Here is an 18,606-nt window from a genome sequence, read left to right as displayed (position 1 = left end):
CCATGATGTGAATTATTGAAAATGACCTCACACCCACATTATGACCTCAGGTTCTGCATGAATCGACACTAAACAGTGTTGTCATACTGTAGATGCAAAGACACTGTCCTTTATATGGTCAAGTAAGGTAAAGTCAGTCAGTCGCTGAAACGCAGTTATGCCGGAGCAGCAGGACGGTTTGTGTTCCTGGCAGCCTGCTGTTCACTCAGGACACATCTAAAGGTTAGATGAGATTTAGACAGACGTTTCTCTCTGAGCTGCTTCGCTTAAGCAGCGACTCCCACAGGACATCCCAGGCTTCATCCGCTGCTTGTGTCCTGGTGGGTGAGATTCCCGGGTGTGTTAGTGTGAAGTCAGTGTCATGTTGATTTGTCAAACAAAGATTTGAATTGATCTCTTTGGTGGAATAGGACTCCAGCATGCATCTGTCCTTTATGAATAGTTAAAACTGGCATTGTTAGAGCACAACTCCTCGAATGCAGAGGACTGTATATCACTGCATTCATTCACACACAGCTGATTGAGTCATAATAGAAGCCAGCGTTCTTGCTTTGTTTTGCAGTATTTGTTTTTTTGTTTTTGTTTTTTTGCAAGAAAATGTTTGTCTGAGTTCAGTTAAATTCAGTTCACATCCAAAGATGTGTTGCTTGAATAGCTGACTTTAGTTCGAAAGCAAAGTTACGACCCTCAAAGTTCAATGCAAAGAGAGATGTTTTCTTTTACAGAATTCTCCATTTATGGACTACAACGAGCTTCTTCCTGGGTTAGTGACATCACAAACCCTAACATTTACATAAACCCCGCCCCCGAGAACACTCAACAAAGGGGGCGGGGCCATGTTGGGCTGCTTTAGAGAAGAGGAAGAGTTGTTGTAGTAGAGTGTTGTTGTCATGCCGTCATTTTACACCGGACTGCTTCACAAACGAGGGTCAATTCAACACAAAAGATGAACATGACGGCACATGCTAGTGGATGAGTTGAATCAACTCCACAGCAACTACATCAATTTATCCACTAACCATTCAGAAACGTCTAAAAGTTGTAACTTCTTCCTGAGTCTCTCCATCAGTGTCGACTCCGGTTTGAACAATGTAAGGCTGAACACCGTTACTGACAATCCTCATTTTGGCTGCGTGAGATTCTCCAGCTTTGTTGTTGTTGAGCTGTTAAAGCTCCGCCCTCTTCTGGAAAGTGGAGCTCGTTTGCATTTAAAGGGACACACACAAAAACAGCGTGTTTTTGCTCACACCCAAATAGAGGCAAATTTGACAAGCTATAATAAATGATCTGTGGGGGATTTTGAGCTGAAACTTCACACACACACATTCTGGGGATCTTATATTACATCTCGTGAAAGAGGCATTATAGGTCCCCTTTAAATAAAAACAGAAACTAATGAAAATTACTTTTACTAAAATGAAAATGGAAAATATAAAAATAAAACCTATTCCAAAATATTAATAATACTATAATAGTATCTCAATACTAAAATAACACTGGTTTCTACATACTTTGAGTGCAAAAACACACTTTAGAAAAATAAATTGGGAACATTATTTGAGGATTTTCAGGAAGAGTTAAAAAACAGTATAAAAAAACAGTAGTGGACTCAAAACGGCAGAAGGAAACCTGAGGTTCTCAAGTTTGTCATGTTGTGTTTCCTGTCTGAATCCAGCATGCTCGGCTGTACCATTACATTTAAAAGCCAAACTCATACTATGAACCAGATCGATGGCTGTGAAGTGAGTGTTAACGCAGCGGTCTGAGGGGAGCTGTTGGTCCCTGTGGCTTTGAAGGAATGATTAGAATGCAGGGCATGATGATGATATCATGCCAAATTTCTGTACACGCACAGACATGATAAAACAGATATTTTTGTCAGATGTTGTTGTATAAAAAACACATTTAGTTACACATTAGTTTAACATTTGTTACATTGTAATTACACAAGTACTGTGTAATGTTAATTAACTACATGCACTTACTTTAGAGGGTTTGGTTTAGGGCTAGTTGCTTGTACACAAATCACTGTTATTACTATAGAAAGTAACGTGATAATGTAATTTAATTTGTGCTAGAATGATTTTCTCTTCAGTAATTTTGCAAGGTTTATTAAATGAAAATGACAGCATCTTTATATTTGTAATATTTGTTTATGGGCTCATGTACCGCATGTGATGAATGAGCATCAGCTCAGTGTTGTTTAAGGCTTTCGTTACTCTGGACAGGAAGGAGGACACAGGAACGGTGATGTCAGAATATTTACACTGCTGAACAGTGTTGTCTTTTGCTCTCTCTTCTTCTCATCCTCCTGAATTAATCCAAGATTTCACTGTCGCAAAAGCTTGTCGATGGGCTCTTTTGTGCTGCTCACCTGAACAGACTCTTGTGTTTCTAACTTTAATGAAGCCCGTCCTCAGAGACGAGCAGAGGAACTTGAGTTCACCTTCCTGTCTGAGTGAACAGCATATGGACTCTTCTGCCGAGGGCCCTTCATGTTGTAATTGATTGATGAAGTCTGTTACATTCACTTTAAAATATCTGTAGCCATTTTAATTTAGAAGCAACAACTGCATTTTAATCACAATCCAACCAAAGGTGCTACACTCATGTAGCATGAGCAGTTATTTAAATTAGATTTGTTTTGCATAATTTTAAGATTTAAGGCAAAAACAGAATCTGACTTTAGCTTTGTGAAATTATGCTACATAAAACATACCTGCACAAAAAAAAAAAACACAGAATGAACAGATCTGAACGAAAATGCAAATTGACTCTCTGACAGTAGGTGGCGTTTATGAAACAGCCACGAGTTTCATTGATTCAATGCTGTAAACAAAGCAGCGCAGCACTCATTAAAGGAACACTCCACTTTTTTTGAAAATAGGCTAATTTTCCGTCTCCCCTAGAATTAAACAGTTGAGTTTTACCGTTTTCGAATCCATTCAGCCGATCTCCGGTTCTGGCGGTACCACTTTTAGCATAGCTTAGCATAGTTCATTGAATCTGATTAGACCGTTAGCATCTCGCTTAAAAATCACCAAAGAGTTTTGATATTTTTCCTATTTAAAACTTGACTCTTCTGTAGTTAAATCGTGTACTAAGACCGACGGAAAATAAAAAGTTGCGATTTTCTAGGCATATATGGCTAGGAACTATACTCTCATTCAGGCGTAATAATCAAGGAACTTTGCTGCCGTTCCATGGCTGCAGCAGTGCAATGATATTACGCAGCGCCCGTGAGCCCCTGCTTGCACAGGGAACGTGCCTTGCAACCATGGAGACATTTGTGAGAGACGCTGCGTAATATCATTGCACTGCTGCAGCCATGATACGGCAGCAAAGTTCCTTGATTATTACGCCGGAATGAGAGTATAGTTCCTAGCCATATATGCCTAGAAAATCGCAACTTTTTATTTTCTGTCGGTCTTAGTACACAATTTAACTACAGAAGAGTCAAGTTTTAAATAGGAAAAATATCGAAACTCTTTGGTCATTTTTAAGCGCGATGCTAACGGTCTAATCAGATTCAATGAACTATGCTAAGCTATGCTAAAAGTGGTACCGCCAGAACCGGAGATCGGCTGAATGGATTCGAAAACGGTAAAACTCAACAGTTTAACTCTAGGGGAGTTGGAAAATGAGCCTATGTTCAAAAAAAGTGGAGTGTTCCTTTAACACTACTTTAATAAGCATTATTCTGAGATAAAAGGGAAAGAAAAAGCCTTCGAACCTTTTCTGAAGACAGTCACTTCCCTTCAGAGATGAACCTCTAATTCAGTATTTATATTTTTCAGTCCTCGGTGTGTCCCGTCTCTGGCCTTGGTTAACGTCCGTCCTGTTTACAGACTTTGTAATACTTCCACACAAACAACATTTTGGGAAATGACTGCAGTGCAGTTTACGTGCAAATCCAGAACAAAAATTTGCCAAAACAAAACAAAAAAAGGCCAATTCCTATTGATGGCTGGTCGACCGGCACAGCTCTACTCAAAACCCAGCTGTTTTAACAGGGGTGTGTAGACTTTTTGGCCCTGTTTACACCTGGTATTAAGATGAGTTTTGGCCGATCTGATCACAAGTAGACGTGGGAGACACATTCACGTTTACACCTCGTGTTTTATTCCATATCTTTCGACCACTTCTGTCCTGATTTTTTCAAAGGGAGGGTCTATGGGTGGGTAAATGTATGGGTTTACACATTGGATCAGTAGGTGGACCGTAGACTGCTGTTTGAACACATTCGACCACATGAGCATCTACACTGTGAAAGCAATCCAGTTTTCGACTACCTCTGGAAGTGGTTGGAAGTGGACAAGCTCAAAAAGTTTAAGACCCCGTTTACACCTGTATTTAGTGTCATCCACTTATGATCGAATTGACAAAAACACTTCTTAATAATGAAAACGGGGGCTTTCTTACGGGGGTCATCTACTGTAACTAATGCATTATCATTTATACCTGGTATAAACATGTCCAAATGTGTCTCCTGTGACTGCTTGTGCACCATGGTCCAGGACACATCAGGACAGATGTTTACACTGTCAGTGTGATGCCACATGTGTTTCAAACTCACTCCATATGTGGTTTCAGTGGTTCAGTCACAAAACATTTTAGACCCTGTTTACGCCTGTATTTAGCACTGACCCCTTGTGATACAGTTATTTTTCTTTAAGCCTGAACTTTTGAGACAAACAAAGTCATAATCTAAGGTCTACTTTAAAATGCTCTCTATAGTTTTCAGTGGGAGTGAATGAGTTCACTTGCTGTGCTGTTTAAATGCCCACAAATAATGTGTTTGTGCTCCAGGAAGTTGTTTATTAGTCTCAGCCTGAGGTCTTGGTGGGTTAATGGTGTGGTTGGAGCTGTTCCACAGACTCATTTGGCTGATCTGTTTGATCCTGCCTCATCTGGATTCTGTGGAGTTCCTATTCATCAGTCCTGAACTCTCGCTGAGCTCTGCTCTGTACATATATCCATCTTCTTGGCATTTTCTGAAGATCTTCTTTAGGCATGAACACATCTCTGATCATCTTCACTGGTGCAGTGAAGAATACTCACTTAAATGGGTCATGAACTACATTTTCTAAATTTTATAATGTTTCCTGAGGTTCACTTATACAGTGCTCAGCATAAATGAGTACAGCCCCTTTGAAAAGTAACATTTTAAACAATTTCCAAAATGTTGTCAATACTAAGTTTTATATAACATCTGTTTGACTTCTAACATGAAAGTTATGTTAATAATATAACTTAGAGAACTAAATATTCAGTTTTACAAAAATTAGGGTGATACTAAAATGAGTACACCCTACTGAAAGTCTCTGGAGCAAAGCTACATTTTAGACTACAAATGTCTAATTAACAAGAATTCAACCACAGCTGAGTCTAATTATTCTTTACACAGGTGTCCAGCAGACAGTTGACTATAAAAGGGTTTTAAAACCCCATTTCTTACTGTCAGCAATGGCACCGCATGGAAGAGAAATGTCACTAGACCTGAGAAAGAAAATCATTTCTTTACACTAGAAAGGTGAAGATCAGCAAAGCTTTACTTATCAGTCAGAATACTGTAGCAAAAGTGGTACAAAAATGTAAAAAAGATGAAACTGCAACCATCTCACAGAGACGTCGAAGAAAAGCGGCATGCAAGTTCACTGCACTTATCTAAAGAAGTAGAAAGCCAAACTGGGGAGACTATTTCCTGTGACACAATACGGCGTACACTGCAGAGGAATGGCATCATGGGTGCCGTCCACGAAAGAAGCCTCTCCTAAAGCCCAGGCTCAAAAAAGCCTGCCTGGAGTTTGCCAGGGCTCATGCTGACAAAGATGAAGACTGCTGGGACTCTATACTCTGGAGTGACGAGACCAAGATAAATGTTTTTGGAACTGATGGCTTCGCAAAGGTGAGGAATACAAAGAAAAATGCATGGTGCCTACAGTGAAGCATGGTGGTGTCAGTGTGCTTATGTGGGACTGCATGAGTGCTGCTGGTGTCGCTTCATTGATGGCATCATGAATTCACAGATGTACTGCTCTATACCGAAAGAGAAGATGCTACCATCACTCTGTGCACTTTTCCAACATGACAATGATCCTAAACACACATCTAAGGCCCCTGTTGGATTTGTGAAGAAGAACAGGGTGAAAGTGATTCAGTGGCTGCAGATCTGAACCCAATCCAACACCTATGGGAGCATCACTCTCCATCCAGCATCCAGTCTCTAAAAGAGCTCATTCTTGAAGAAAAAAAGATAGATGTTGCAAAATGTCGCCAACTTGTTCATTCCATGCCTAGAAGACTTTGTGCTGTCATTAAAAATCATGGAGGCCATACAAAGTTCTAGATGTAGTAGTTTTTGTTGTGGGGTGTGCTCATTTTTGCATCACCCTAATTTGAGTAAAACTGGAAAATGTGTAATCTAAGTTATATTACTAACCTCACTTTCATGTTATAAATTAAACAGATGTTATATTAAACTTAGTCTTGTTAACATTTTGGAAATTGTTTTTGTGTTCATTGAGATATGGTTTAAAATGTTACTTTTCAAACTCATTTACGCTGAGCACTGTATAATGATAGTAGGATTTTTACATCACAAATGTCATAATTTAGAAATAAAAAGGCATTTAGTACCCTGATTTGAACACTCTTTAAATAGGCGTGTCTCATTGAAACAGAAGTTGCTATAGTGTTTTCTTCACTGTTGTGACATTTATATCTGAGTGAAACAGCTTCTGGAACAAGAGAAAATGTTGGGCGTGCTTGATTTTGAGTTAATATCTGTCACTGTTTGTTTGGGATTATTTTACAGTTTTTATTTTGGCTTCACTGAATCCTGCAAAGGTTTGCGTTTTTGCACCATAGTCACTATAAGCGATCCAAGACTGGAAAAACTCCCACAGTGTGTATTCAGCTTTACTTTGTGTGTTTGCTTGGTTTACATTCCATTTCACCATTTTTTTTATGGATTAGATTTGTTTATTTTAATTCATTATATCCTCACCCCAAAGCCATATTCACTTCACCTCCGCCCCAATATGATTTATAATGTGCACGATTGTAAACTTTTTCTTAGAGGATAATGACCATTTAATCTCTAGATATTGTGCAAATATTCGCTTCAAGTGAGCTAAATTAATGTGATATGTTAGGCATAAATGTGGTTAGCCAATCGTAATAAATCTAGTGTCCAGAGCGGAAAATAAGACCCATCACCAGGATCTCCAGCTTGACCTTTGTGTTTCCATTCAGACCAAGTCTAAACACACCCAGAACATTCCAGCTCACAGAGCCACAGCAACACTGCTGCAGGAGTCAGTCTGTTTCAGTATTCAGTGCTCAGCACGGACCATCACATGACTCTAGGTATCAAAGGAGCCCTGAAGATTGTATAAACATGTTTTGGGGTTGTTAAGGGGGAAACCCACTGAAAGTATTTAATAGTAGCCTTCTGGAAATCATCTACTGCTGAGCTTCAGGAGAATGTTTTTCTGTCTAAAGGCCTGTTGATACTAAGAATTGAATGGATCACAAATGAATGACCTGTTCACCAAGAGAGAAACTAAAACAAGTGGAAAGTACACTCACTATAAATGGCACCTGTCATGCTTTTTTGATTTTACCTTTCCTTTTAATGTGTAACAATCTGTTATAAAGTCTAGCCAGAGTGAATTTCTTCAACAGAAAACCCTTGCCTGAAACGTCTCGTTTGTAGTCTCACCATTATTTCCATGCCACGTCATTAGGGTTGGGTATTGTTTAAATTTTAGTGATTCTGATTCCGATTCTGCTTATCGATTCCTAGTTTTGATTCCAATATGTTAAAAAAGTGAATTCAAACATATTTATTCTGTCTTTTTGCAAAACATTCTGTTGCAGCTGAATACCAAGTACAAACGACTAATATACATTTCAAACATTATTAAAGAATAGCGATAGCACAAATTAATACAACTGATCAAAGTTCAGAAACTGCAGTCAAATGTAAAATAACACTGCATAGTTGTCTTTTCATAAATAAAATATAGATTTATCCTAGAATTACAAAAGATTTTCAGTTAAGATCATTGAGTAATTTTATTTGTCTTTTGTTCTTAACATCAATGTCTCAGACGACAGCAGGTTTATTAGGCTGCTGTCACTTTAAGAGCTAATGCACGGATCCAGTATACTGATACACATGCGTTTTCTTTCTCGATTGTTTACTTTCACTTAAGACATTACCAGCTGTGTTTACAAGGATATGTTGAATATAATTTTGTGTGTTTCTCCATTCAAGCACAAGAAGAGAACTCAATTCAGTATTTGTGTGCAAAATTGATTTCTATTTCACATCATCTTTGGCTACAATGGTATAACATAACATTAAAATGTGCACACAGAAATCGATAAGTGGAACACAAATTTTACACTTTTCACAATTTTAGCAGAGAAAAAAAAGATAACTTAAGATGGCCTAACTGCATAAGTGTATGTGTATTTCACTCACATTTTGGTGATCATATAATAAGGTCATTTTTAAACATGTATTTATTTATGTTTTGTTTTGAAATGCAGAAAAAAATATAATATGCAGGTGTCTCCTATAATAATAATAAGAATATTTACTGGAAATCCTTCATTACATTGTCCACTTAAAGGGTTAGTTCTCCCAAAAATAATGTCATTAATTTCTCACCCTCATGTCGTTCCACACCCATAAGACCTTCCTTCATCTTCAGAACACAAATTAAGGTATTTTTGATAAAATCCGACGGCTCAGTGAGGCCTCCATTGCCAGCCATGTCACCGAACGTCTCAAGATCCAGAAAGGTACTAAAAACATATTTAAAACAGTCATGTGACTGCAGTGGTTCAAGCTGAATATTATAAAGCGACAAGAATACTTTTTGTGTGCCAAAAGTAACAAAATAAGACTTTTCAACAATATCTAGTGATGGCTGATTTCAAAACATTGCTTCATGAAGCATTACCAATCTTTTGTTTCGAATCAGTTGTTCAGAGTGCCAAAGTCACATGATTTCAGTAGTTTGATAAGCAATCTTAACCACTGATTCGAAACCAAAGATTCGTATTTACAGGATTTTTGTCAGGCTGTTGTCATAAAGATGAATCTTGTTCTTAAAAAGATAGTTCACCCAAAAATAATAACAATGTGAGTGTTGGTTCAGTGTTCTTCAAAATACTAAAGAAAGAAAAGAAAATCATAAAGGTTTGGAACAAGAGGAAATGTTCATGTTTGGGTCGACCATTTCTTGTCAATTGACTAGTTCGGTCAAAGTAAACCGCTCTGATTGGTAATGTCAGTGCCATTTGTCCATATGCAATTCTTTTGCAAGGGATCCATTTTGTGTACATTTACTACTGTGCAGTGTTAAGTTTCATGAAGAAGAGTCTGGAGCGCTGGATCACAGTCTCCTGGTGAAAGCGGGGCCGATGGATCAGAGATGACCCTGGCATGAGTAACCTCTCACAGATGGAGGGAATGAGAGGGAGGAAGAGGGAGTGTTGTACACAGAGGCCTGAACAAACAGTTGAGGATCAGAAATTCCTCACAGTCTGCTGTGGGCCGGATGTTCTCACTTCTGCAGAACCGGGTGTGGTGGGATCTGTAAACACTGCTCTTTGATACGGCGAGAGAGCCTGCTGGTTTTGCACCAATTATGTATCTCCATATTATATGTAATGCAGATCTCTTAGTATTGTTTGTTTCTGTATTATGTTGTAAAAAATCTGTATGATCAGATTCAAAGTTTGGGGTCGGCAGAATTCTTTAATGTTTTTGAAAATCTCTTCTGCTTGTGTGATTTTCAGCATCGTTACTCCAGTCTTCAGTGTCACATGATCCTTCAGAAATCATTCTGATATGCTGATTTGATACTCAGTTTTCATAATATTTTTTGTGTGTAATTAATCCAGACTATTGTTTCCTACTTTTCGTTTCAGTTACCAATAAGAAACCAGCACAAGTTTTCCTCACAAAGGTGAAGCAGTTTGAGGGCTCGTCATCTTTTGTAAGGAGATCTCAGTGGACCATCGGTCAGCTGCGGCAGGTCAACGGCATCGACTCCACCCGAGTGAGTAGATTGGGCTCTTTCTCCATTTCCATCTTTGTGAGATGTTTTGATGGTATTGATCTTTGACTACTTCCCTTCATCCAAAAATGTTTAGGATTGCCCTGAGTTTGACTTGATGTTTGAGAATGGATCTGACCAGTGGATAGCAGGTTCAGCTGGAGAGAAGTGCGTGTTTGTCCAGATCCTCCATCACACATGTCAGCGGTACATTCCCGAAAGAAAACCTGACTTTATCAACTGCCACTCCAAACTGTTGGGAGGTGAGAAGCCCCAATCAGACATACTGTACACTCTCTCTCCTTCAGTTTACTCTTTGTGTGTGTGTTTTTAAATAAGCTTCAAGGTTCTGCAGACCTCGGTTGTAACAAGTGTTTACTTGAGTTGCTCTTGCCTTTCTCTCAGTTGAACCAGTCTGGCTATTCTCATCTGACCTCAACAAGGCATTTTCAGCCACAGAACTGCTGCTTACTAGTTATTTTCTTTTTTTTTTGAGACCATTCTCTGTAAGCCCTAGAGATTTTTGTGCATGAAAATCCCAATATAGTAGCAGATTCTGAAATACTCCAACCAGCCCATCTGACACCAACAACGATACGTTCAAAGTTACTTAAATCACATTTCTTCCCCATTTTGATGCTCAGTTTGAACTTCAGCAGATCATCTTGACCATGTCTAAATGCCTAAGTGCATTGAGTTGCTGCCACGTGATTGGCTGATTAGATATTTGCATTAAAGAGCAGTTGAACCGGTGTACCTAAGTGGCCGGTGTTTCTCTTTGTGAGGTTTGGTTTGGAGTGGCTGAAATGCATCTTTACGCACAACTGCCAGCCTGATGGAGAGCTTCTCGACTCCAGAGACACCAGCAGCTTCAAATACCTGTTTGCTGCTCAACACTGGCTTTTTTATAGCTGCCCTTTTAATACAATTAACTTGTTTGACAGGAACTTTCATCAATAAGCCTTTATCTGACAGAGTTCTGCTGTGCTCTAAATCACTCACAAATCTTATGATAATTCGATAATCTCCATTCAGTTTCACACAATATTAGTTGTTTTCATGCCTTTTGCACAAAATTGCATCATTTCAAGCTTTTAATCTTTTCTTCCTCCCCATATTACATGAGAACTGTGACTTGCCTAATATTGTGGAACGACGTCTAAGTAGGGTCTCCATTTACCTAAGTAGATCTGGCAAATTATTTTGTCTGAGATACCAGTTATCTAAAAAGACAAGGATAAAGAAACAAACAAACATGTTCTTAGAAAAACTAAAATCCGAATGTTTATTGTACTGAAATTCTACTGATATGTAACTTGCATAATAACTTGTAAAGGGGACATATCATGAAAATCTGACTTTATCTATGTTTAAGTGCTATAATCGGGTCCCCGGTGCATCTACCAACCCAGAAAACATGAAAAATATCAACCCAGTAACTTTGTTTTGGTAAGCCTTTCTCTGCAAGCATGTGAGAAAACGAGCCGCTCTGATTTCACTCCCCTTGTGACGTAGGAAGAGGATCTTATTACAATATTACCACCCCTAAATCTGCACGTTTCTACCCACAATGCCGCCATTTTGTTTTCACAAGCGATGTACCGGTGTACCAGTTGTAACAGCGTGGCTAAAGTTTGATCAAAGCAGGCTAACTGTTCTGTCATTGCTGCACAGAAGAGCACTGAACACTATTTAGAGTTTCATTAGCTTGGAGAGCCTGAAGTTGATCCTGGCAAGATCGATTGATAAAAAAGGAGCGTTTCTGTCCGAGTGATATTTTGGAAAAAATATTACACCATTCTTCTTCCTGAATCTCTCCATCAGTGTCGACTCCGGTTTGAACAATGTAAGGCTGAACACTTTCCTCATTTTGGCTGCGTGAGATTCTCCAGCTTTGTTGTTGTTGAGCTGTTAAAGCTCCGCCCTCTTCTGGAAAGCAGAGCTCATTTGCATTTAAAGGGACACACACAAAATCGGCGTGTTTTTGCTCACACCCAAATAGAGGCAAATTTGACAAGCTATAATAAATGATCTGTGGGGGATTTTGAGCTGAAACTTCACACACACAAATTAACATAGGAATTCATCTACACAGTTGTTTTTCTTATTAATTTTACTCTGCATCTTGTTCTGATGTTTATTGCTAGTATCTCATAATCACATAAATCAGGTTTTCAAACTTGAAACGTAACACCATCACCATATCTGAATTTCAGCTCCAGCTCTTCCTCAGCACTTGATCCACAGCGATGCGAACAGTAATGATGGCGTCAGTGTTATCGTATCAATCTCATCCTTTGGAAGTGCATGTAAAGTGGATTTGCTTTGGCAGCAGAAAACAGCATCTTCTCAACATGAACCAAACTCTTCCAGTCTCAGATACAACTACAGTGTTTGAGGGGCAAAGTAGACATTGTTCCCAAAATTGTATGCTGGTATTATGCAAATTTGGAGCATTCCTACGTAAGTCCCAGCAGGATGTGAGACTGGAATTACGGATGACTCGTTTCAGGCAGTTCAGAATCTGCACGTTGATCTTCACAGAGCTTTTACATTCACAAACAGCTCTGTTACACACATGAAAGGTCTTATCAACAAAAAAGCATAATAAAGGCACTTTAAGGTAAAAGGCATTGGTGTGGGGTTATATCTAGATTATTTTTATATTTGTTTAATCAGAACATGTTCTAGAATGCAGTGCCACCTCTAAAGTTCATTTGTACGCTACAATTAAAGTGTTCTTCTGTCGAGGACGGTGCTGATGCTATTTTAACTGTGTCTTGGGGGAAGCACCCTTCCTTCTCTTGCCTGCAAGTTATTCCTCCCACTTAATAAATAACAGCTTTTAGTGTTGCTTCTTGTCTTTATTCTTTTAGTCGCGGTCTGACTCACAGAGAGGACGAGCTATGTTATTGTGGGAAATAGAGTCGCGGTTGCTGTGGGTTCAGAGGCCTGGATTCTGTTGCCTGGCAGGGTTCAGTTCACTGATCCATTTAAAGCTGAGCAAACATGAACACACCTGATTGTGAGTTGAACATGATATAATGGCTTTGAATGTTTTAGTCACACTCTAGATGAAAAGGATATACAGAAGCGTCAGGTGCTTCATATAGGGCGTCCCATCATGGGGTCATTTATGGAATTAGTTTTAATTAATTTTATGAATTGAACAGCTCGTACTTTATCAGTAGAAAAAAAATATTTCTTTATATATAAGGACATTGCTTAAGGCTTCTTTAAAACTGATTCAAGAAACTCTAGGTTTCTATACTAAACCCCAATCTAGCTCATATGACTCATTTCTGAACAGGATTTTATTTCCAGGACGCTTCTTGAACATTTATTTCAAAGTGGTGATCTCGGAGTCAGCTCTAGAGTATAGAGTAAGCCGTAGGTTGAATCTTGTGAAGGGTGTGACTCTGGTGCTCTCAGAACACTGCTCTGTTTGTTTGAGCGTCCAGACCAGCCTGACACAACACCATGATTTTGAGGTGCATTTATCTGTTGACTGATGGCAGTTGAGAGGAGGTGTTTGGGAAACACTGTATTTCTGTAAGACCGAGCCTTTCTGGCCCCTCCGGTCTAAGTCTCACACCAGTGCAAAACAAATACGGTGAAGCTGCTCAGGTGTGGGACGAAAACCGTGGGGATGTCACTAGAGGACCAGTTCCATTCTCAAAACTCCAGGGATAGATACTGGAATAAATGACATGTTGTGGTCAATGGGCATTCATAATGCTGGTGTAATGAGGCAGGACTCAGGGTAAGATCCATCTGCAAGCTTTTATTAAACAATGTTCGTAGTAAAACAGGCAATGGTCAAACAGATATGGCATAGAGCAGGCAGAATCGTAGTCGAGGAACAGGCAATGGGTCAGGGCTGGCAGATAACAATCGTAAATCCAAACAGAGCAAACAGTCCAAGGGGCAGGCAGCAGAGAATCGTACACGGGGAACAGACAGGACCAGAAACAGACAGACAGACAAGAATGATGATCGCTCAGAAATGTAACAAGAGTTAACAAGACCTCGCAAAGTGTGTGAGGGTGTGTGTGTGTGGCCTAAACAGTCCAGATAATGAGCTGCAGCTGGGTGTGGTGATTACTGATTGGTGAAGTGAGTGCAGGTGATTGCCAGGGAGGATTGTGGGAAATGTAGTCCGGGAATGACTGAGAACGTGACAGCTGGAAGCATTTCATGACATAATGTCAAATTAAAACTTTTACTTTAAAGTATGTTCAAATCATTATGTTTTAATAATCGTTTGTCATGCTTTAAAGTCCACTTATCTTAATGTGATAAAGCACATGTAAAGTACTTGATTATAATTTAAAGTATTATAAAGTGAACAAATTTTACTCATTCTCTGTGTTACTTGGACCAAGAAATTCATGTTTATTTGTCAGCTTTTGACAGCTCCAGGGCTTTTGTGAAAACTACAGATCATATGACCGCAATTTTTGTATCTCCGCACACAGACAGTCAGATCAACTTTTGTCAACTATTGTAAGGTTTATCACTGAAAATTGTATCGTACTAAATAGCATTATGGTAAAAATGGCACACTATGGCAATAGGTTTCTTATTTGTATGCGATGGCGTTGGCCAGGACTGACAGAAAAGCAGTTTCTTTTCTGTGTTCATGTTTTCCAGTTTGAAATGCCGTTTTTATGATTCTTTGCAGCCTTTAGCCGCTGGATCCTTCACTGGAAACCCAAAGTAACTCACTCCCACTAAACGTTCTTGCAGATTCTTGCACTGAAAACAATACAAGCCAACACAATTATGATTATTATAATACTAAAAGTTTACTAATAAGTATTTCCTACTAAAGCAAATGTTTGAGGTAAGGTGATAAGGTGGTGCTGCCCCAAAACTTGTTAAATACGGCAAACATACTGCTGTACATACTGCAAACATTCTCCACTAATGCAGAATCCAGTCAAAAATGTATTAATTTATAATATGAAAACATGTAGTGTAGTGTAGTGTAGTGTGTATGTATACAGTTTCATTGTCTGTTTTAAATCCGCATCTGAAGTGTCCTGTCTCACGTGTCAAAACAAACTCCACGAGGAGTCAGTGATTAGTTTTTATTTCACCTCTAGAGGCTGCTCTTGTACTGTATATGAGAGAGTGGGGTAAGATGAGCCATTTTTGTTACGGATGAAAGATTGTTCAATCAATTGGTTATCAGTGCCGATTAATCAGCAAAAAATTAAGAGGTCAACCGACTGATCGATTATCAGCCCAATCTGGCAACACTGGACTCTGGTCAAGCGTATTCATAGCAGACTGTTGTGAGTGACCCTGGACGCCAACATACCCAGTGCATCATGGGTGTTGAAGTTTTCTTACCTATTTGGTAAAAGACAAGACTGCCTTTTTTCTCTAGTCAGGTAGCAGTGATTTCAACATTTTGTTTTGCCTTTTTACTGTGTATAGGCAGCCAAGTTTTATTGAAAGCCCATTTTTCCAGTGGTGAAGTACAATGTCATCTTTACAAATGTGTAATTATAAAATTGTGTAATTGAATACATGTCATACATGTTTAAATATAAATTACATTACAGTGTATTTTCTTTTACCATTAAATGCTTGTCAGTACCTTCAGCAAAGACGATAGAAGTCATTACATATAAAGATGCAATTAAGTCCTACTTGAGTGGGTCAAAAAATCTTTTCATTTAATTGTATGTAACGCAATTAAATGTCTGAAAAGATTATATTTAAAGTAAGTTATTATTTTAGAGTAATTTTTTTTTTTTTTTTAAGAAGTATGCTGAAGTGTACTACTTTCCAAGTATAGTCCTGTTACTTCTACTGTATGTTCTGTCAGTGTTTTTTCTCAGCTGGTTTCCTTCATCTCTGTAGGTAACAGTATCCTGCACGAGGCGGCAGACAGCGTCAGCAGTGCAGTGCAGAAGGCCAGTCAGGCGCTGAACGAGCGCGGCGAGAGACTGGGACACGTGGAGGAGAAGACGGGCCAGATGATGAACAGCGCCCAGCATTTTGCTGAAACTGCACACAAGGTGAAATTCGGCCTGTTCCTGGAGGTTTTCTAAAACTTAATCAAGTGAAAAACAATTTGTGTTGCTTTGCTGCCTTCATGTGGCTTCACAGACACACTGCTACTGTTCAAACGTTTAGGGTCGGAAAGGATTTATCAGGATTCTTTCAGGATGAATAGAATTGAATAGAACAATATATATTTGAAATGGGAATCTTTTTTAACATTATAAATGTTTTACTGTCACTTACTGCACTTTGCTGAATAAAAATAATAAAACTCTTGAACAGTAGTGTATGGAAATGTATTTTACCCTCAATGCATTATCAAATTTACCAACATATTGAGATTATGTACCATTATGATTGTGCTCACTGACCTTATTAGACATTTTGTACTGTAATTATACAGTAACTTTGCTCTCTCTCTCTCTTTAGCTTGCCATGAAGCACAAGTGTTAAACCTTTGCCGTATTTTTGGAGAATCTGAAATAAATCCCTCACCCCTGCGATCAGAGACGGTTACGGGATGCGCATGAAGTATCATATGAAGAAATGAGGACATTGTGTGTGTCACACCGTGGCCTGTCAACACGGCTGGAGCCTTGAAAAGATCATGCCTTCTCTAACCATAGATGGGATTTTGGGTCATTGCAAGCTTAATCAAAGCCTTATATCTGTGTGCTGCCATATGACAGATCATTATTATAATTTCAAAAGATTCCTACAGAAGATGTAGAAAATGTAAGGTTCAAATTCCTGCTGATATATGAAATCCCTTCTAGATTGTTTGATACGTGCCATCAGCATCATGAGAGAATCTTAGTGTGTGAAATTATTAGAAATATATTTTTTTGTAAAAATCCTTCTAAGGATTTTGTAAAAAAAATCTCTTAACTTGTTCTTTTTTAACATCATTTTGTTTCTTCAAATGGCACCATATGCAACAACTTATTTTACTGATTTATTTTTATTATTAAAATAAAGTTCCTAAAGACAAATTTAAATGATGTGGTGCATCTGAAGTGTTGAAATATCTACAGAACTGCCCTGAGAAATGACAAGACCACGAGAAGTGTCGCGCTGCAGTTCACGACGGTCGTGCCTTAACTGGATGTTAAATTCACATGCAGTGCCAGAATGACAGGAGATCAGCTGATCAGCTCAGCAGTGCGCCAGTGGAAGAAAATATCATGCAGCAATGGTCATACTAGTCTACAAATTTAGTTTAATTTTATACTGTTGGATAAACGTGTGATGTTATTTCTGAGGTTCTTAACGCACTTCAGTTTGCCCTCACAGCTCACAATACAGATCTAGGATCAGCCAGAGCGACTACATAAACACATGCACTCATGCTACAAATATGTATAAACTCAGTGTTTTGTCTACTAGAGAATTGACAAGGTAGTGAGATTATATATATATATATATATATATCACTACCTTGTTAATTTCTGTTCTGCCTTGAGTTGTTTTGCTTTTTATGTTGCCTTTTGGCTTTTTATAAGAATATTTGGTGTAACATGAATGTTTACACATAGCTATCATAATGTATTCAAGTAATTATTTAAAGTATTACAATTTATCACAGCCTGAATTAGCTGTGTCAAGCATTTTAAACTGGTTTTATCTTGAGGAACCTCTAACAAAAAGCATGTTATACTTTGCAATATTATTTTCCCATTTGATTGTTTGCTAATGGATTACAAAAAAAGTGACCAAAGTCTGTAGTACTCAGTTTTATGTGTTGCGTTTAATGCAGTTGGTTGAAATAATAATAATAATAAAAAAAACATTTTAAATATCATATAATTATAATATATATAATTGATTTTATATGTGCTTAAAACCCTGCCTTAAAATTGCATAAAGTGTTCAGAACACTGTTTCACTTCTGTCATTTGTAACATAATTTATAGCTTTGTTTCTGTTAAGTGGCATCAGTGCTCATCTGGTTTGTTTTATGGATGTTGAGAACAGCTCTGATGCACTGATGTCTGCCTTCAAGGCCGGGAAATACTGCCAGAGAATGTCATCATTGTCAGAAAAACAAATGAATATGAAATTGTCATATGCATCCCAGGCCTAGACGATGTCACATGCTTTCATGATGAAAACCAAGCCCTGTTTGTAGTGATCTAACCGCATTTCTGAGTATGTAGAGTAGTGATATGCTTGTCGCTAGTTGTAAGTAAAAACCTTTTTTGTTTAAAGGGAACATTAAGATATTGTTTAACCATTTCAAATGTGCCTGTGCTACTGTGTGGTAAATGGAATAATGAATGGTAATAAATGATGATAATACATCTCGTTGCTCTAGTAAGTGCATTTGAAACCCTTGTTCTTGTGCAAGAAGACATTCAGGATTATGTGATATCAAAATCAGAAACTGATTTCAGTTTGGCTGCCAGATGTCAAGTGTTAATGCGTGGTCTTTTTTTTTTTTTTTTTTTTCAAATTTAGATTTTTAATACATAAAATATGTATACTTGTGGGTAGTTGTGATGGGGGGGAA

General features: G+C 38.3%; 1 protein-coding gene across 4 annotated transcripts in view; it reads left to right on the top strand.

The window, feature by feature from the left end:
- The window catches only part of stxbp6 (syntaxin binding protein 6 (amisyn)), a 35,575-nt gene extending 17,239 nt beyond the window's left edge, over positions 1 to 18,336 (top strand). For 3 of the 4 annotated variants that reach the window (XM_067367198.1, XM_067367199.1, XM_067367200.1), the window contains exons 3-6: positions 9,952 to 10,082; positions 10,177 to 10,342; positions 15,954 to 16,111; positions 16,527 to 18,336. In XM_067367198.1, coding sequence (XP_067223299.1) covers positions 9,952 to 10,082; positions 10,177 to 10,342; positions 15,954 to 16,111; positions 16,527 to 16,550 — 479 coding nt within the window. In that variant the 3' untranslated portion in view covers positions 16,551 to 18,336. Of the gene's footprint in view, positions 1 to 9,951; positions 10,083 to 10,176; positions 10,343 to 12,295; positions 14,943 to 15,953; positions 16,112 to 16,526 lie in introns of those variants that run through there. The other variant, XM_067367201.1, reaches the window with a different exon arrangement.
- The last annotated feature ends 270 nt before the right edge of the window (positions 18,337 to 18,606 follow it).

Source organism: Chanodichthys erythropterus, chromosome 18 (genome assembly GCF_024489055.1).
Source record: "Chanodichthys erythropterus isolate Z2021 chromosome 18, ASM2448905v1, whole genome shotgun sequence".
Taxonomy (NCBI): Eukaryota; Metazoa; Chordata; class Actinopteri; order Cypriniformes; family Xenocyprididae; genus Chanodichthys; species Chanodichthys erythropterus.
This window is presented reverse-complemented; position numbering and strand designations above follow the sequence as displayed.